This window comes from Hyaena hyaena, unplaced genomic scaffold, assembly GCF_003009895.1.
Source record: "Hyaena hyaena isolate Hyena2069 unplaced genomic scaffold, ASM300989v1 scaffold_429, whole genome shotgun sequence".
NCBI classification, from domain to species: Eukaryota; Metazoa; Chordata; class Mammalia; order Carnivora; family Hyaenidae; genus Hyaena; species Hyaena hyaena.
Window position 1 is genome coordinate 1,067,817 of NW_024081060.1, and position 19,189 is coordinate 1,087,005.

Genomic DNA, 19,189 nt, shown 5'->3' on the forward strand with positions numbered 1-19,189 from the left:
CCAAAACCAGTCACAGAAATAAGAAAGTTTATCTGCCATGAAAGCATCGGGGGGGGGGGGGGGGGGGGGGGGATGTTGAGAAAGCTCAAAATCTGAGGCACAGTGACCCAAGACCTGCTAAGGCTGAAGCTGGACCAGAGCACATAAAACCCATAAGACTAGGACTAAGTAACCAGCAACAGAAGCTAATTGCTGGAGGAGGGGCAAAACATTGAGAGAGAGCCCCTTTGTGATTCTAATACAGCTAAAGGTGATGGAGAAACACTAAGAAATACCTTCTAGAAACTCCACTGGTAGTAGTCTACTCTAAGCACAAGATAATAGCAGCCCACTTCAGGTAATAATATCAACAACAAAATCTAAAACAGTTCAACTTGAGGGGCGCCTGGGTGGCTTAGTGGGCTAAGCGTCCGACTTTCGCTTAGGTCATGATCTCACGGTTCGTGGGTTCGAGCCCCGCGTCAGGCTCTGTGCTGACTGCCAGCTCAGAGCCTGCAGCCTGTTTCAGAGTCTGTCACTCCCTCTCTCTCTGACCCTCCCCTGCTCATGCTGTCTCTCTCTCTCTCTCTCCTAGAAAAAAAAAAAAAAAAACAAACCATTTAAAACAGTTCAACTTGTGACTCACACATCGGGTCCAGGACTCAAGAACTACCAGACATTAAAAAGGGGGAAAAAAAGATTGATGTATAAATAGATGAGATGACAGCAGAAGGATGAAATCCATATAAAAGAGTCAGATTGAAACGACAGGAAAAAGCCCATAAGAGATAAATTCTTTTGACCAGCTCATCAGCGGACTGAAGAAAAAAAAATCAATGAACTTTAAAACAGGTTAATAGAAATTATCCAAACTGGCATTTCTATATGCCAGTGAACTATCTAAAAAAACAGGATGGTACTGGTATAAAAGCAGACATAAAGATTAATGAAACAGAATCAAGAGCCCAGAAATAAACCCATACATATAGAGTCAACTAATTTTGATAAGGATGCCAAGAACACTGAATGGTGGAAGGATTAGTCTCTTCAATAAAGGATGCTGGGAAACATCAGATATTCACGGGCAAAATAATAAAACTGCAAATAGTTCATCTTACACCACTTACAAAAATTAACTTGAAAGGAATTAAGGGTTTATAAGACCTGAAATCATAAAGCCTCTAGAAGAAAAAGCTCCTTAACATTAGTCTTGGTAACGGTTTTTTGGATATGACATCCAAAGCACAAGCAACAAAAACAAAAATCAAGTGGAGCTACATCAAACTAAAAAGCTTCTACACAGCAAAAGAAACAATCAACAAAATGAAAACAATCAACAAAATGAAAATTTCCTCCATTCTCATGGAATGGGAGAAAACATTTGCACATCATATATATGATAAGGAGTTAAGACGCAAAGTACATAAAGAACTCATACAACTCATATAGTAGCCAAAGAAACACCACAAATAATCCACTTAAAAGGAGCAGAAACTTGAATAGACATTTTTCCAAAGAAGACATAAACAGCCATCAAGTACATGAAAATGTTTTCAGTATCACTAATCATCAGGGAAATACAAATCAAAACCACAATGAAATATCACTCACACCTGTTAGAATGGCTATTATGAAAAAGACACAAGATAATATATGTTGGCAAGGATGTGGAGAAAAGGGATCTGTTAAAAAAAAATAGAACTACCATGTTTAGCAATCCCATTTTTGGTTATTTATCAGGAGGAAATGAAACCACTGTGTCATACAGATATCTGCACCCCATGGTCATTGCAGAATTATTCACAATAGCCAAGCCATGGAAACAAATTGAATGTTTAATGATGGATAAATACATAAAGAAAATGTGGTATGTATACAGTGGGATATTATTCAGTCATAAGTAAAAAGGAAAATCTATTTGTGACACCGATAAACCTTGAGAACATTAAGCCAAGTGAAATAAGTCAAAGAAAGACAAGTACTCTGTCATTTATCTATGTAAGCTCAAAAAGCCAAGCTCATGGAAACAGAAAGAGGATTGAGTAGTTGCCAAGGGCTGGAAGTGGGGGAAATGAGATGTTGGTCACAAGCTACAAACTGTCACTTTTGATATGAATAGTTTCTGGGAATCTAATGAACATCATGGTGACAACAGTTAACAACATTGTAGTGAATATTTGAAAGTTGCTAGAGAAAAACAAATAAATGGTAATTTTGTGGGATGAAAAGTGTGTTAACTAATCTTACTGTGCTACACATTTCACAATATATACATTTACCAAATTTAGAAGAATTATTCAAACTGAAACACAAAGAGAAAAGAGAACAGGAAAAACAATAGCAGCCCCAGCATCAACAGCAACGATCACAAGAAAAACCAGAATAGGGCACCCAAGAGCTAAGGAATACTATCAACAGGTCTAATACTTTCTGTTCCCAACACATAGAAGGTGTTCATTAAATTTTCATGAAAGTTGTTGTTATAGACAGAATAGAAGCAATATTACCTAATATTTATTAAATTTCTAGTGAGTGTTGGAAAAACAAATTCTATCACTAACCCTAATCTCCACAATAGCTCTATGGGAGTGGACATCATTTTTTAGATTTGAAGGTTAAGAGGATTAGAGAGGTTAGGCAAGTTGCTCAAGTTCAAATACCATGCAAGTGACAGAGCTGGTATTCTGGTCCAGGTTTGTTAAACTCCAACGCCCAAGATCTCTACTTCCACATGGGGTCTTTCTACTTAGTGATGAATATGATATTAAGAAGTGAAAAGGAAGAATAAATACAAAGGTCAGTGAAGGAAACTTTCTGAATTTGTAAATGATGGTCCTCAGTAAGACAGGACAAGATAAATGATCTTGAAAGTAGTCCTTGCACAGTAATGATCAGAGAAGATAGATGACCTTGAAAACTGTAAACGAGCACATAGCAGATATTCAGGTAATTTTTGTTGAATTGAATTAGATCGTCTCTGCATTATGGTATTGTCCATTGGGTCCACAATGCACCATTAATTACATTAGTGAAGACTTATTTTAATTAATATTAAGTTGGGGACTATTCTAGAAGTCAGTTCGAAATTTTCATATTAGATTTTAGAGATAGAATATTTGAAATCAGAACTGATCTTTTACAGAGTCATTTTACTGATGTTAGGAAGTTTCTTTTAGGAAGTTTTGACTTCCTTTAGTTTAGTTTGGCAAAACGCTGTATCAAAATCATCCTAGAAACACAGTGCTTTAGAAAGCATTTCTCAATTGTTAGAGATGATATGCAGCCTACCCAATGGCAGCATTATACCTGCTGTTCTAAAAAGCTCTCTTTGAAGTATGTTAATGAGTGGAAGGAAGACCAGTACTCATCATTAATCTGTGTTTAAAATACTATTGTGAATTGTTAATACTTTTAAGCCAATTTTTTAGGGCAGTTCATATGTCAAGTGATTATGTTAACTGTAAATATTTAAAATATAGTTTTATTATTATTTTGTTCTTTAATATTTGAAAATGCAAAATTTAACAAGGCTTTTGCAGTAACTTTTCAGTGCTGAGAAATTATTGATCAGCATAAATACAAGTTGTATACAGCTATTAAAAATTATTCTCAAAGCAAATAGGTAAATAAATTTTTGATAAATGGCAAACTATATGCAATTTCACTTTTGCTGACAGGGTTTCAATATTTCAACATTTAAAAAGATTTCTTAATGCACAAGTCCACTGTATTTTAAATAAAACAGAATTTAGGTCACTAAATGATGTGACGATGATTTTTCTAGCTGGAAGAAACAATTCAAAAGCCAGTGATGATTAACAAAATAATCATGTGAAGATGATTTTTCTAGCTGGAATAAACAATTAAGAAGTCAGCAATGATTAACAAAATAATATTATTTCCAACTGCTTTAATGAACTATGTTTATAAAAAGTACATAATGAAGATTAAAATATCTTATTGTAAAATAATTTCAGCTGATTTTATTTTTCAGATTATCATATCACTATATCATAAGCATAAATATGTAAATGGATGGAGAGAGTCTTAACACAGAAACATTTCTGTGTGAATGTAGCAAGAATCTTAAAAGAAACTGTAATTACTCTATATGTATTTCATTTTCCAAAGCATCATCTTACAAATAACAAAGACATTGATAAACACAAAGAGGGAACAGACCTCTGTGAAATGGTCAATATTATTCTCAAACGCTAGAAACACCATTAAGAACCTCCAGAGAAGGCTGCAACATAGTAGTCCTCTTTTGAAATTGGCATGAGGGCATAGTTTAAAAAAATGAAGTCCTAGCCAGTTACTGAAAGGAGTAAGCTTTGAATTATTTCTTTAAAAAAATAATGTTCTCAAATAATTTTGTGACAATATAAATGTTTCAATGTGTATTCTATTGTGTTTCTAAAAGACTATTTTGAAAGGCAAATTTTATTTTTTGTCTGTTAACTATCATCTTTCAAGGAAAGAAAATATTATGTAATGCCCACTAGAGGGCATTCTTGTAATCCATAACTGAATGGGGGGCAAGGTGGGGCATAGATTTTAACTATAATCATATTTGATATGTTGGAAATTAACATTATTTCAACAGAAAACAATAGAGGAAAAATAACTTTCTTTAAAATTAAAGATATAGTACCTTTATTTTTCAAACTTGACTTAAAAGATTAATTTCATAAATTAGTGATATTAGTATGCTTAGACTAAATACATGCTAGTCACTCAGAATGACTTTGGGACAGTGACTATGAGAATACATTTTCATTTAGGCAGTATTTTTTGTGGGCATATTTTAATAGAAACATATTAACTTATTTCAAAATATTTTTATCATTTGAAACTTTCTAATAGATTTCCCTATCACTTTAATTCAACAATTTAGTTTGATCATCATAATATTCTCAATACTGAGCTAAATTATAGAAAGTGCTAAAAAATAAGGGATTTCTGTTTATCACTATTTGGTTAAGCTTACTTTTATTATTTTTAAAAAATTTACATTAACTATTCTTTCCACGTATCTGGACCTCTTCCTTCATACACCCATTTCTTCCCTGTCCCCCCAAGTCACAATTATCTTTCTCACTGTGATTTGCAATCACCTTTTTCTTGGTCAGAAAAAGCAAGTGCTGTATTTCCTCGGCAAACAATGACTATGCCATTTCTTTCTTGACCAATAAAGCAAAGCTGCTGAATGGACTGTATTTTTCCAAAGATCCCAACAAGTGTGCCATTTTCTGCAATCTATTATGTCACCTGAGCAACAAACGCTATCTTTAATTACATTCATTTTATTCCCAGAGTCCACTGAATTCCAACGAAGAAAAGAGTGTCAGAAACACAATACTATAAACCACATCCTACTAGGTATGAATATCCTATCTATTATGCTTAGGAACTAAGTAATTTAGAGAATCTGAGTTTTTATCTTATAAATTTCACAGCAACTTAATTTCATTTGTAACATTTTAAAATATGAAATTTATTAACTATACAGTGTAAACCACCTGATCGCTCATATTTTAAAACATGCTTATAAACCTGAATTTCTTTTAAGTCCCCATTCAGCCAAAACGTGGCTTTGAAATACCTTACTTGCAAGTCTCTATGTGCCAAAAGGTATATATAACTTTTAAGTACATTCCTTAAAGATAAAAGTATATTACTAGTAATTATAAAATGAACTCACGGCGGTCATGCTATATACCATAAGTTCATTAGGATGACTGATAAACCATTAAATACCTAAGGATTCAAAATGATCACATAGTTTCTTTTGAAGTGTGCATATCACCTTCTATAATGGGTAAAATGGAAAATCACATAGATCACATTTTATGATGTAAATATCTTCCTTATTTATGCATTCCAAAGATAACTCTTCATACTTCAAACTGTTGGTCTGTATGTGAATATTTTTTAAAAACAGAATAAATGATCACTAGTTTAATAGCACTTGGTCTTATTAGTAGAAATTATGACTACTGAACATACTTCTATTTCTAATCACTATATTTAGGTTAAAGTGTTGACTATGTTCCACATGTGAATATTTCTCAACAGGCACACTACTTTACATCATATTACAAATGAAAAAATAATTTTTCATTCATATTTCTTCATGCTGCTTTTACACACTTAATTGGACAGGATGAAAATAAATCTGAGTGCATTGCTATTTGTCTCAGACATGAAATAGTTAAGAGTGATACGTGTGCCAGGGTTTTAATAGAGCTTAACAACAAAAAGCTTCAATCCTCCACTTTCACTAGATTTTGTTGCCGTGGTTTTGCTTGCTCAGGGCCATCCATCTGTTAATGTTGACTTGTAATATAGCTAAGCTCCTGCTTGCAGTACACTAGTCTCGTTGATGTTTGTGTGTGTGTGTGTGTGTGTGTGTGTGTATCCTATACAGACACTCAGATACGTACACATTATAATTGTCAGAATAAGTTAAGAATGGCTAATATTAAAAATGGAGCAGCATCTTAGATTCATACAAATTTTGCACATTAAAGGAATTTCTCATTCTTAGCAAATTCCAATGCATTTTTACAAATAAGTGTTTTAAAACATAATTTTCAGGGACAGACTTTGTCTAAATGTTGTTCACTAAGAGTACAGTATTTGTTCTAAAATAAAATGGATGAAAGGAGGTAAGTGTGTAGTCAAGATGAAAACTGTTCTGCACCATGACCGGTGGCAGTATTCTCAATGGACCCAACTGGCCCTGTTTTCAATAAAACCAGAGGAGGATCCTTTCCCTGGAGTCCTGTTAGGCTGGGGCTGCTGTTGGAACTGTCATGTTCACACAAAAGGGAAAAGGGTTGGGTTTTACAAATGTGAAGCCTAATTGGGAGATCTTCATGGCTGTACCCTTGACATTTATTTAAGCCTCATCAACAAAACAGGAAGTACCCGTATTAATTAGCAGACCAGCACACAAATTACTATTTGTTGGGGTGTAGATGCAGATTCATAATCTATTCCCAACAAAAGCTAGGTAATGGCATATAGGCTTAACATAATATACATTTTGATTTTTGTTCTTTTCTATAGTACCCAGATTATGAAACTTTATTTTTTCACTTATTAAAATACATTCTTGAATTTAAATAACCATAATCTCATTTTCATCTTTTGAAAAACAGATGAAAATAAAGTGTGCCATTTATACATGTCTAGCTGGAAACTGGAAATGTAAAGTTCTTTACACAGCTGTGGTCAACTTCTCACATGGATAAGGAATCGGATAAATAAAGCCCATATTCTTTATTTCAATAATCTTACAAGAAAATGACACACCCGAGGACTTAGACATCAAGAGATTTCTCAGTAAAATAAGCTGTATATTTCTTCTCAAATCATAAACCAGGATCTAAGCTCATCCCTACTTAGAATGGACACAGACAAATTTAGGGTCCCCATTACTTTAGTGGACTAGAGGATTGTTAATGACTTTGGACACTTACTACCAAGAGAGAAGAAAGTCAGTGCCATTGCAATAAGAGACCTGAAGTTTAAGATATACATATATATACATATGGCCTCTACCCATTTATACATATACATATATATATGCATTATATATAATATACATATAGCATTCCAGCAAAATGACATGTATTGTTATTACTACTTCACAAAAGTAGAAAGTAGGGCTTAGAGACACTGTGTTTTACTCAATGCTAAATGCTAGTACTTTTTTCAAAGTCAAGTCTCTCTGGCTCTCCATGCCTTTGTCTCTAACTACCCCTCTTCCATAAACATTCCACCCAACACAAAGGCGGCCTGTAATGGTTAGGTACTTAAATTTCAAAATTAGTCAGTCTGCGTTACAATCCCTACTCTGCTCTTTATTACCTGTAAAACTTTGGCCACATTTCTTCATCCCTCTGATGTTACTAAATCTGAAAAATGGGGTTAACAGTTCCCAGTGTGCTTGGATCGTTGGGAGTTTTATTTTTTTATTTTTATTTTTTTTAACGTTTTATTTATTTCTAGTAGAGAGAGAGAGAGAGAGTGTGAGCAGGGGAGGGTCAGAGAGAGAGGGAGTCACAGACTGAAACAGGCTCTAGGCTTTGAGCTGGCAGTCAGCACAGAGCCCGACGTGGGGCCCGAACCCACGAACTGGGAGATCATGACCTAAGCGAAAGTCGGACGCTTAACCAACTAAGCTACCCAGGTGCCAGGATTGTTGGGAGTTTTAAAGTAATCATGTAATACACACAAACATGCAGGCGCCCTCACTGTTCAGCAAGGATCTGTCTCTTCCTCATGTTTTCCAAGTCTGCTCTAGTGTACTTCAGTGTTACTCAACTCTGTAAAAACTGAAGTTTGGAAAACAGTAGTTAAGGACCTCAAAGCTCTTTAGACCATCAAATCCCAGAGGTCCTACTGAATGTCACTTCTGTAGGTAAATGAATTTACCACATGGCAAACCTTTTAAGAGAAGATGGTGATTTGAATAATCAAATGTAAGATGGGGCCCAGAGACACTGGTTCTTCAGTGAGAGACCATTTCCAACATGAGAAAGAGATGCTACTCTTCTGGCTCAGTGAGCCTGACAGAAAGAAGAAAAAGTGCATTCTAATTTTATTTCTACTTGTAGTCTTCATTTTAAAAAATATTTTCTTAGGAAACCAAGCTGTCTTTGAGAGAGGTATTAATAAGCCTGAGTATTCCAAATGATAGACACTGCACAGAATAGAACAAAGAAAGTAAACTAGATTTCTGTCCCTACATGCCTCTTCTGGGTACTTCCACCGGATGCAAGGTCTCAGGACACTGACAATGTGCAGTATCTAGTCCCATTTCCTGGAATGGCCACACACCTCCTGAACATTTTTTTTTTTTTAATCCTTGTACATTATGAATCATGGTAGGTGTGTTTATCTATTCATTTTGGCTACTAAGCAAGGGAATGGGCCTTAGCCTCTTACTGCACTAACTTTCTCTCTGCCTCAAGTCTTATCTATATTAAATACATTTTAGGGGCGCCTGGGTGGTTCAGCCAGTTAAGCATTCAACTTTGGCTCAGGTCATGATCTCACAGTCCATGGGTTGAAGCCCTGCATCAGGCTCTGTGCTAATAGCTCATAGCTTGGAACTTGCTTCGGATTCTGTGTCTCTTCTCTCTACCCCGCCCTGCTCTCAATCTGTCTCTCTCTCAAAAATAAATATTTTTAAAAAATTAAAAAAATAAATATATTTTAATCTTTTGTTCTAGGGTTCTTGGTAAAATATCCATTTATTTTTGGAAATAAGTAGACTATAAAGTAAATAAATAAACATAATGTCTTCGATGTATTGATTGATATCTAGACTCTGCCTATAACCACATTTGACTATTTCCAGAAATGCTTACATATTTAATTGAAATTCTTAATGTGCTCAGATCCTAATAATATTGTGCTTGGAGAGGCAGAAGTAAGGCTACTTACTACTTTGGAAATCATCATAAAACAGTATCTTCGTGGTTCTAGCATCAGCTTCTATCTCTTGTCCAATATACTAGATCATATTTTTTATTAAATCAATGAGACTGGTTTACTACCAAAAAGTAAACCAAGGAACCACAAAGAAAAGGCAGTAGACTATGCCTGGTCCCTACTGATTTCCTTGCCCCAAATGCAAACAAGGTATTCTAAGCTCATTTTCTCTGTAGTCTTTTCACTTGTGTAAGTGGCTCGACTCTCATGCAAGAACTGAGGCAACAGCAACCCACCAGCAGAGGCTGACTTAAACTTACCGAGCTTCGGTTTATGATACAAAGATCCAGCCTCTACATACCTAAAAATATGGAATTTTTTATTTTTTGCAAAGAAGACTCTTTGGCAAATGATGACACGGCAACTAGAGATAGAGAAAATCTTCTATTTTGTCACAGTCCTTAAAACCCTTCTTTAGGAGAGAGGCAAACCATGAGAGACTCTTGAATGCTGACAAAAACTGAGGACTGATGGATGTGGGGGGGAGGGGGGGAGGGGCATGGAGGAGGGCACTTTGGGGATGAGCACTGAGTGTTATGTAGAAACTAATTTGACAATAAACTATTTGTAAAAAAATAAAAAAAAAAGAAAGAAATAAAAAAATTTAAAAAATAAAAAAAATAAAAAAAAACCAACCCTTCTTTAGAATTGCTTTTCCTGCTTGCCCCTACTACTCGCCAGTGTTCTTGGTAATATGGTATTCTCCTTGCTTTTCCAGCTAGACTTTATCGAACTAAGGATTAATACTTGATCCAGTGGGCCAATTCCACAAGGAACTGGCTGTGGGCATTGTGGTCCATTCCTAGCAGCTGTTTGAACCAAGGGCCTACACGCTCAATGTCAGGCACATGGAGCTAGACAGCCAATGTACAGAATGCACAGAGAGCAGCTACACAGAGTGAATGAGCCTGGTGAGAGAACGACAGAGAGAAGGCAGGTTAGGAGATGAAGGGTAGGGAGGGCTGATAGTCTTCCCTGACTGATTTTTCCATTTTCTAGCTCCAATCCTACCAGAGGACTACATATATTCCTATACCTGGATACAAGCAAAGACAAAACATTAAATTATGGTAAGTATTATGAGGTTACAAATTATTGGGAATATGGACTCAATAAATTTGGCTGTTAATATACATATACACGGATATATGCACCTATTTATATAATGGAACACATGCATACAAAGAAACATATATATGGGGAATACACACTGCATAAAACTGAGACTGCTTGAAAAGTAAATACTGTTATTCGGACATTATCAGCACGTGCATAATCCATCTAAATGTGTTGGTTTAACAAATTTCTATGAACCAAGTAGGAAAATCATATTATAATTCTTAAAACAATCAGCCCTACTTCTCTTCATTCTTGTTAGGGTCATCATTTATCATATCCTCCTGAAAACCACAAAATGCTAACTGATGAATACATATAGTTAATGATTTAATAATAAATGATGGCCATGATAATTCAGGATAAGTATGCAATGAATGTAACCTATTTTCCTGTAAGGGTTCCTGTAACCTAATACAATTTTCTGTATCAAAAACTGTCTGTCTAAGAATTAACAGAAAACAAACAAAAACATAAATCTGTAATATATTTTATAATTAAATTATCATAGAAATATGCCACCATATTAAAGAAAGGAAAATTTAAAAATTTTAATGAGGAACTGCAGATAGTTTCTCTAACTTAAAACATTTGGGACAGACATTTCTCGAATTCAAGTGTTTTCTTTCTATCTTAAAGCATCCTGTAAGTAACAAAGATCCCACTGGTTTTCACATAAAAATCTATCCACCATGGTAAATATAATGTAAATGGTCCAGTATGAGGGCAATAAACATTTGGCAAAAGTTTTTAAGATGCGGAAGCTTAAGAACCAATAGGGATTGAACATACTAGTGATGGAAGAAAAATAGAGCTATTGATTGCAAATCTATCATTAGTTTACAAGTCAATACATGTTTTCCAGTTAACAGTAGTAGCCAGACAAGGTCTCCATACTTGTGGAATTATTATTTCATTGAAGGGTTTATTTTAGATCAGGCAATCAGCATTTACCATCAATATGCTTCAATTAAGCAAAACTGATAATGAAAATAGAAGCTTATAAATGGATATATTCATAGAGAAGGCACTTAGTATGGTATAAAAATGGACCCACAAAAGTAGAGATACGTTTTTGTTTCTCTTAGAGCACCTAGAGTAGTGGCTGGTACACAGTAGGTGCTGAATGCTTACACGAATGAGTTTTCTTTACAACAGTGAAGCTTTCAACACACCTTCCATCCCTAATGACATACAGAAGCACTTGAAGGCCATCTCTACTCCTGCAGTGTCCGCAGACCCAGGAAAGCTAAGTGAGTGCTGGAGATGGGTTCTCAGCCCACTCAGCCACTAATGCGTTATGAGTAAGTGATATGACCGTTCTGGCTATCAATTCTCTTGTCTATTAACTTTAGTGACCGGAATAAATGAACTATAATCCAGTTGAGAACTCTTTTTAAAAGCTAGTTTTCTAAGGCCACTTAAAATATGATTTGGTGTATATAAATTTTGTATCACTGAAACCTTCAGAAACATACATATGAGGAGAAATCAGAGATACACAGCTTTAATTCTGAATACTTTCCCTCTTGAGGACAGAGGTTTACATAATATCAGCATATAAGCAGAGGCTTTAAATATTTATAGCAAACAAATGATCTAACTTTAGAAAAAACACATTATATTCTAATTTATATAGATTATTTTAATGGTCAAATCCCTATATATGAGTTTCATTTTACTTCTATAGAAGAAATCTGTGATTACGCCCACCCCTCATCATCAAACTATTCACACTCTATGACAATCACATGCTTGCCTCTCCCCCCTTGCTGGACTATGAGCCCTATGAGAACATAATGAAGTATGGAGAGACTGGTGTCTGGAACAATGATTCTTAATCCTCCTACAGCCTGCCCAGATGCCATCTACTCATCTCTTTGACCGTAAATGTAGGTTTTCATAGCGTATGATAAAAAAAATAATGGCTCCAAAATTGTTCTTAAAGAGCGAATCGGAATTACATAATTTTAGAATTTGGAGACATAAGAGTAAGTAACCTTACCTGGGAAAGCTTACGCTTTTCTACATTTCCTCCCTTTTCATTGTGTAATGTGTAAACTGGTGTATATTGTACAGAACCAGAACAGGTTCCATAATCTTCTTCATTTTCCTACATGTGAAGAAATATTAAAGGCCTTATTTTAAATACTCCTTTTATTACTTCTGGACAAACTATCTGATATAGATGCAAATACCAAAATAACACTTCCAATATAAATTTTAAAAACTCTATTTTGGAAGAAAATGCATTTTTATATATTATGAATTAATAACTTCTAAAGTAATCTCTTTTGAATAACATGAATAAAAGCTATATTAAGATTATTTACCCTCCATCACAAAAATGGAAGTTTTAAGTAGTATTTTTTCTTCAAAGGTAGATATTCAAAACAACTGACAAAATTTGTAAAGATATAATATATAATCCAATTGAAATCACATATACATACACATAAATATTCATATACATGCAATATTCATAGATTCAAACACATATCTTCAAACACAATTTTTTGTAAATTAAGAACACGTTTCAAATTAAAGTAGCTACTGTTGGAAAGTTCCTATAAAGCCAAATGATGGCATTCCTGGATTGTCTGCACTAAAGATCACCTTTTTAAAGAAATTCTCAGCTTGAAGCAAGAATTTCAATTGTGATATCAAGGCAATCAACTTTATGAAAACATACATCCTGTTAAAGCATCTTTGAAGATCTCCGTTGTTCTGTGATAAAATATGCAAACAATAAAGAGATTATTCAGTGAATGCATACAGAATGGCAGATAGTTGCCAGAGGGCTTGTTATGAAAAATACATTCTTGAACAAAGGGCTAAGCATATTTCAAACATCATTAAAAACATAAATCTCATGTGATTTGTAAAGTCTGAGCTTCAAACTAATGCAAGAATCAAGAAGAATGAAAAGAATATGACGTACCTTATGTTTTAGCTTACTCTTGACTTCTTTTATTCCCTGCTTAGCATGATTTTTTGCCTAGAAAAAGGAAACACAAGTGTCTGGCTCAGCATGGTTCTATTACCACTTAAAGAGTTAGTAGATGAGATCACACTCCATGAAACTTGCTAACTTCATATTATTTAGAAAAAGAACAAATTATAATCTAAAACTCTTATTCTTCTGGGAAACCACATCACTTACTATTATATCCAAATTAGTGAAAACGTGATTAGTCTCTATTTGTATACTTGTACCATACAAAGGCTAACATTTAGCCTATTTTGCCTCCTAAGCTATAGAAAACACAGGAGTCAACCTGACTACTAATGCTCAGTCTTAATTTGCAATTGTGATTAACTGGTGCTGAAAAGGAGAAAGCACAACGGCAGGCTATTTGGGCAAATGTTTGGACTTTAAGACACTCGGGACAACTTTACAAAGCTTTACTGAAATGCTTTTATAGGCAGACACACGTTTTCATTAGCAGAGATATCTCAATATTATGGCTATTTCATGTACAGTTTTTCTGGCATAAATTAGAAGCCCCTTAACAAAAGATGCTATTCTCATGTTCCCTAGGGAATCTGGCTCCAGCATTTAAGCCTCTCAGGTCCTGATGTGCTTCCTGTGGGATATAATATAACTAAAGACAACTGGCCTTGGCCTTTGTTCCACTGGAAATTCCCACTCAGAGTGGCCAGAGCGGAAAAGAAAGGAAATTCACATTTATGTTGTGTTTCTTAAATATTTGACCATGTGCTGGGTACCTAGCATGGTATCAGCTCATTTAATCATGACAAACCTATGAAGTTAGGACTATTATTATGACATTTTTACAGATAAAGAAAGTGACTCAGAGGAGATCATCTGCATAGCCTACTTTCAGATCTGGGACCATTTAATTCCTGAGTCTAACTTCTCCCCATCTCAAAGGAGAAGGAAAAACTAAGGATTTTAAAATATATCTACTGAATCTAAGCATTGTGAAAGAAAAGGCATTACGAGTTTCATTCTACAGACATGGAAACTGAGGTTGTATAGGCTTAAGACTTAAATTCCAATGTTTTTGCTTCTACCAATCCATCCTGCTTCCTGAAGTACTTCTAGGAAGAGTGAACACATGCCTTCCCAAGTTCATTTAGAGGAATGCTCTCATTCCTTTCCAGATAATATCTGTAGTACCTGATACAATATTTGGCATATAGTAACTGCTCAAAAATGTCTTGAACTCAACTAAACAATCATTTCTTTATGGTAAATGAGGCAAAGTCAAAACACGTTACACACAGTTTATAAAAGATAACCTAAAAAGCCAAATAACACTAAATTATATTTCTATGGTTCCTTACAATTAATAAAGCATTTTCACATTAATTGTTTTATTAAGCCTTTGAATCTATTTAAAGGGTTGAGTATTAATCACTACATTCCTATTAGGTAAACATGAATAATTACCAAGAAATGTGCCTGTTTCCATGTTCTAGAATTTATATCCATATTTGCTCACATTTTGTCTATATTCTAATTTACCTAAATATTCTCTATTCTTTCAAAATCCACTTGATTCACACTGATCTTTTCAAATGCTCTTCAGTGTATAGAGTTGAATATAGAGTTGTCAGTCATGGTTCTGTGATTCATGTAGTGATTCCCTTAAATGCACTTGCCCTACCTCCTCTACTGACCTCTTTCAGATGATCTGGAAGATGGGGTATAGGTTCTCTCCTTTTCAATCTACCAAGTAGAAACTTACCAATAAACAAGGATTCTTTACAGAGAAGCACCCAGCAAATGGCTTTGGCTAATAATTTAAAATAGAAAGGCCTAACAAGAAAGTTGACTCAGGAAAGCTTTTAGCTAAATCAATTATGTATTCACTTTACTGTTATTTTTCAATTTCTAAGAAAGTATATGGTTTTTTTTGTTTGTTTTTAATTTCTGAGAAAGTGAGAGAGAGACAGTGTGAGCAAGGGAGGGTCAGAAAGAGAGGGAGACACAGAATCTGAAACAGGCTCCAGGCTCTGAGCTAGCTGTCAGCACAGAGCCCGACATGGGCCTCGAACCCACGAACCGTGAGATCATAACCTGAGCCAAAGTCTGACGGTTAACTGATTGAGCCACCCAGGTGCCCTGAAAGTTTATCTGTTAATTCTAGTTTGCTTTATGGCTCCTCTGAGCACAGAAAAGTATAAGTATAAAACGCATAGAAAAATATGTTTTAAACATAGAAAAACTGTTCTAAGTATAGGACAAAGTCATTATCTCCTTCAACAAATACATATTTAGTTCCTTTGTAGTAGTACATCCAAAGTATAGAACAAAGTAACAGCGACACAAACATAAAATTAGCAGGAATAGTACCTCTCTTCTCACAGTACCAACTTCTTCACAGCTCCAACTCAATTGTTGAGAGGTACTCAAACAATTTAGTGAATGAATGAAAGTTTAAAACATCGTTCCCAGTTTTAAAAAATGTACTATGAAAAATTTACTGTGAAAAACAAGTAAATAAATTCTGTTAAGCCCATACAAGAGAGATCGGGAGTTTTGTTCATAGTAAATTGTGGTCAAAGGAGGAATTTCAAGAGTTCATATTTCAGAATAAGGGGAGCCTGGAAAGCTGAGTTTTAGGTACAACTATGAAAGTCACAAATTGACTTTACTTGTCCCAAATCTCTTTGACTTCTTGATTCACATACAACATAATCACAAGATCACAAGATAAATGAGGAAAGTGATTAAGTACATTCTGAAGACCTTAAATTGCCTGACATAAATTTAGGGAATAATCTTCCAGACAGCACAATTTTTAATTTGGAAACATTTGACTGTTCTGCAGAAAAGGGTCCTCAGCAAAAAGTAAAATACTGATTAGAAAGATAGAGATATGAAAAATGAATGAAGTTTTGAATATGTTTGCTTTCTTTCTGGGTTTTTGTAGAAAATATGAGCGAAATTAAGGAGAGAAACACATACTTAGCAAAATAATACATTTTCTCTAAGCCTGAGGAAAAACCTCAAGTGTTTGCTCAAGGAATTAAATGAAGGGCACTTGACTGGGAAACCCGTTTTAGAATCTTAAATGAATGTGAAAAACAAGGCTAAACTGATGTTTCACATGGCGGCCATGTGCTACTTCATTGTAAAAAATTAAAATCTCTCCAAAACTGTATATAAATCAAACCACCAGCATTATAGTGAAATAAGGTGATACACTAAGAGAGAATTTCCAGAAAAGCCATGAAACAACTAATCCAAAATCCATCAGCAGATGCTGATCCATCAGCAGCAACTAATCTATCAGCAGATGCTGCTGGTTCCAAGGTAAAATAATGAATTCTTCCTATTTTTACTTTATGATAAAGCTTCAAACAGTTCAGAATTTCATCACATTTTTGAACCCACTCTGTAGAGTAGCTGTGCTACTATAAAATGTAATCTTTGAAATGGATTTTTTTAAACAATAATGGTGGCTACATATTTGTCATAATTGTACGTCAAAACAAGAATATAAGTTCTACGCTTATTAAAATATATTATTCTATTTTTAATTCAATCACATAATTTCCTTTACTGAGAAAGCATTTGAAGAGAAATTCTTATAAAATCAAAACTACTACCCTGAATCTTTTTTTAGAAATATGAAATATACATGACCTGTGGCACTTAAAAAATTACTTCATCACATACCAGTATACTAGCTCCTACCTCAAGCTCTAGTCTAAAATTAGGGATAAAGATGCCCACAGGTCAAACAAGTGCTGAAACAGAGGTATGTCTACAGGTCCTATGAAGACCTGGGAGGTGTATAAACCCTGTGAATGTGGGATTGGAAAATGTTTTTTCAGGCAAACAACTAATGCCTAAACTAAGTCTTACAGGATGAATTAGTGTTCACTCCATGGACAAAACCCAGAAATAAATGCCCCAAGTAGTGGAAATGGATTGTTGAAGAACAGAGGTAGAAGAGAAAACCTTGCATTCAGGAAATGAGGAGCACTCAGGATCTATAGAGAGAGGGCAGGCTTGGGTGTTGGGGTGAACTGAAACAGGACATAAGAGGGGTCAGGTCTTGAGGGTCTTAGTTAACATATTAAAGAGATTTTCATTTTATTATTTGTTATTGTTATTGATACAGCTATTTTTATTTTATTATAAGTCATGGAGAATTACTGAAGAATTTTAATTATGGAGTGTCAAGCATCTTTGAGGTAAGAGAACTTGCCATATTTTTCTATTTTTTTTCCTACTTGAGCCTCAGTATACAATAGGAATTAAATGAAAGAGTCAAATCTCTAAGAATGGCACTTCATTAGGGACTGTTGTAATCTGAGTGCACAATTTTACTTATAGCTTTGAAATAAAATGAACTGTTTTCCTTAATTATATGAAGGCAATATCCTTCCTAGACAATAGTTTCAATAACCAAATTCACTTTGATCAATCTTAACTCCAAGTTTTTTTTTTTAAAAGCTTTTTTAAAAGGAAAAATGGGGAGGGGGCACGCCTTGGTGGCTCAGTGGGTTAAGTTTCCGACTTCCGTTCAGGTCGTGATCTCATGGTTCATAAGTTTGAGCCCCGCATCAGGCTCTGTGCTGACAGCTCAGAGCCTGGAGCCTGCTTTGGATTCTGTGTCTCCCTCTCTCTCTGCACCTCCCCCACTCTCACTCTGTCTCTCTCTCAAAATTAAACATTAAAATTTTTTTAAATAAATAAAAAAATTGGAACTAGTCTAGATTTACATGCCTGTCAGCTAAGAAAATGTAAAATTTTATCAACAAAATTTGTAAATGCCAAGACTTACAAATTTATATGCCGTCCGTACAGCTGGAGTCGCTTTGGTCATTGCTGTATTAAACAATGCACCTCCTTTCTGCAAACAAAAAAAGACATATTTCTAAAAATTTTAAAAACATATCGCCTGAGTACAAAGCATTATTAATAGCACAGAAAATAGCTTTACTCGCAAGTTACACAAAGACCTATAGAAGTTTCTTCAGATTTAGTGTTTTCAAGCTTTCACATACCATAGTCATTTCAGACAAAATATAAACCGTCTACTCCATTCCTTTAGTTGGTGTAATACATGATTTAAAAATCATTTCATCTTTGCAGTTTAGGCAGACTGGTGCAATAGGACCCATCATAGGTATGTACTTAAAATTTAATAAGAAAGAAATACAATCGAGGCACCTGGGGGGTTCAGTTGGTTAAGCATCTGACTTTGGCTCAAGTCATGGTCTCACGGTTCACGAGTTCAAGCACGTGAGCTTTGTGCTGACATCTCAGAGCTTGGAGCCTGCTTCAGATTCTGTCTCCCTCTCTCTCTCTTTCTCTCTTTCACTCTCACCCTCATTCTCTCTCTCTCTCTCTCTCTCTGCCCTTCCCCTGCCCACATTCTTGCTCTCTCTCTCAAGAATAAATAAACATTAAAAAAAGAAAGGAAGTCAACTATTCATCAGTTGTTTTAATGTTGGGCAATAAAATCTAAATCTGTGGAGCTGAGTTTTACATTTAATAAAATCATATTAACAAAACACATTACCAGAAATGATAAAACTCCCCTCAAATCCTATTTCTCCTCCTAATTCCGTTGTTCTAGGATATAAGGTGACAAAAACATCT

General features: G+C 34.8%; 1 protein-coding gene across 3 annotated transcripts in view; it reads right to left on the reverse strand.

The window, feature by feature from the left end:
• DENND1B (DENN domain containing 1B) overlaps positions 1-19,189 on the reverse strand; it is a 241,859-nt gene that overhangs the window by 14,671 nt on the left and 207,999 nt on the right. For all 3 annotated transcript variants that reach the window (XM_039252678.1, XM_039252682.1, XM_039252680.1), the window contains 3 exons: positions 18,369-18,437; positions 13,544-13,600; positions 12,608-12,715 (listed from right to left, as the gene is read on the reverse strand). In XM_039252678.1, the coding sequence (XP_039108609.1) occupies positions 12,608-12,715; positions 13,544-13,600; positions 18,369-18,437 (234 nt within the window). The remainder of the gene's footprint in view (positions 1-12,607; positions 12,716-13,543; positions 13,601-18,368; positions 18,438-19,189) is intronic.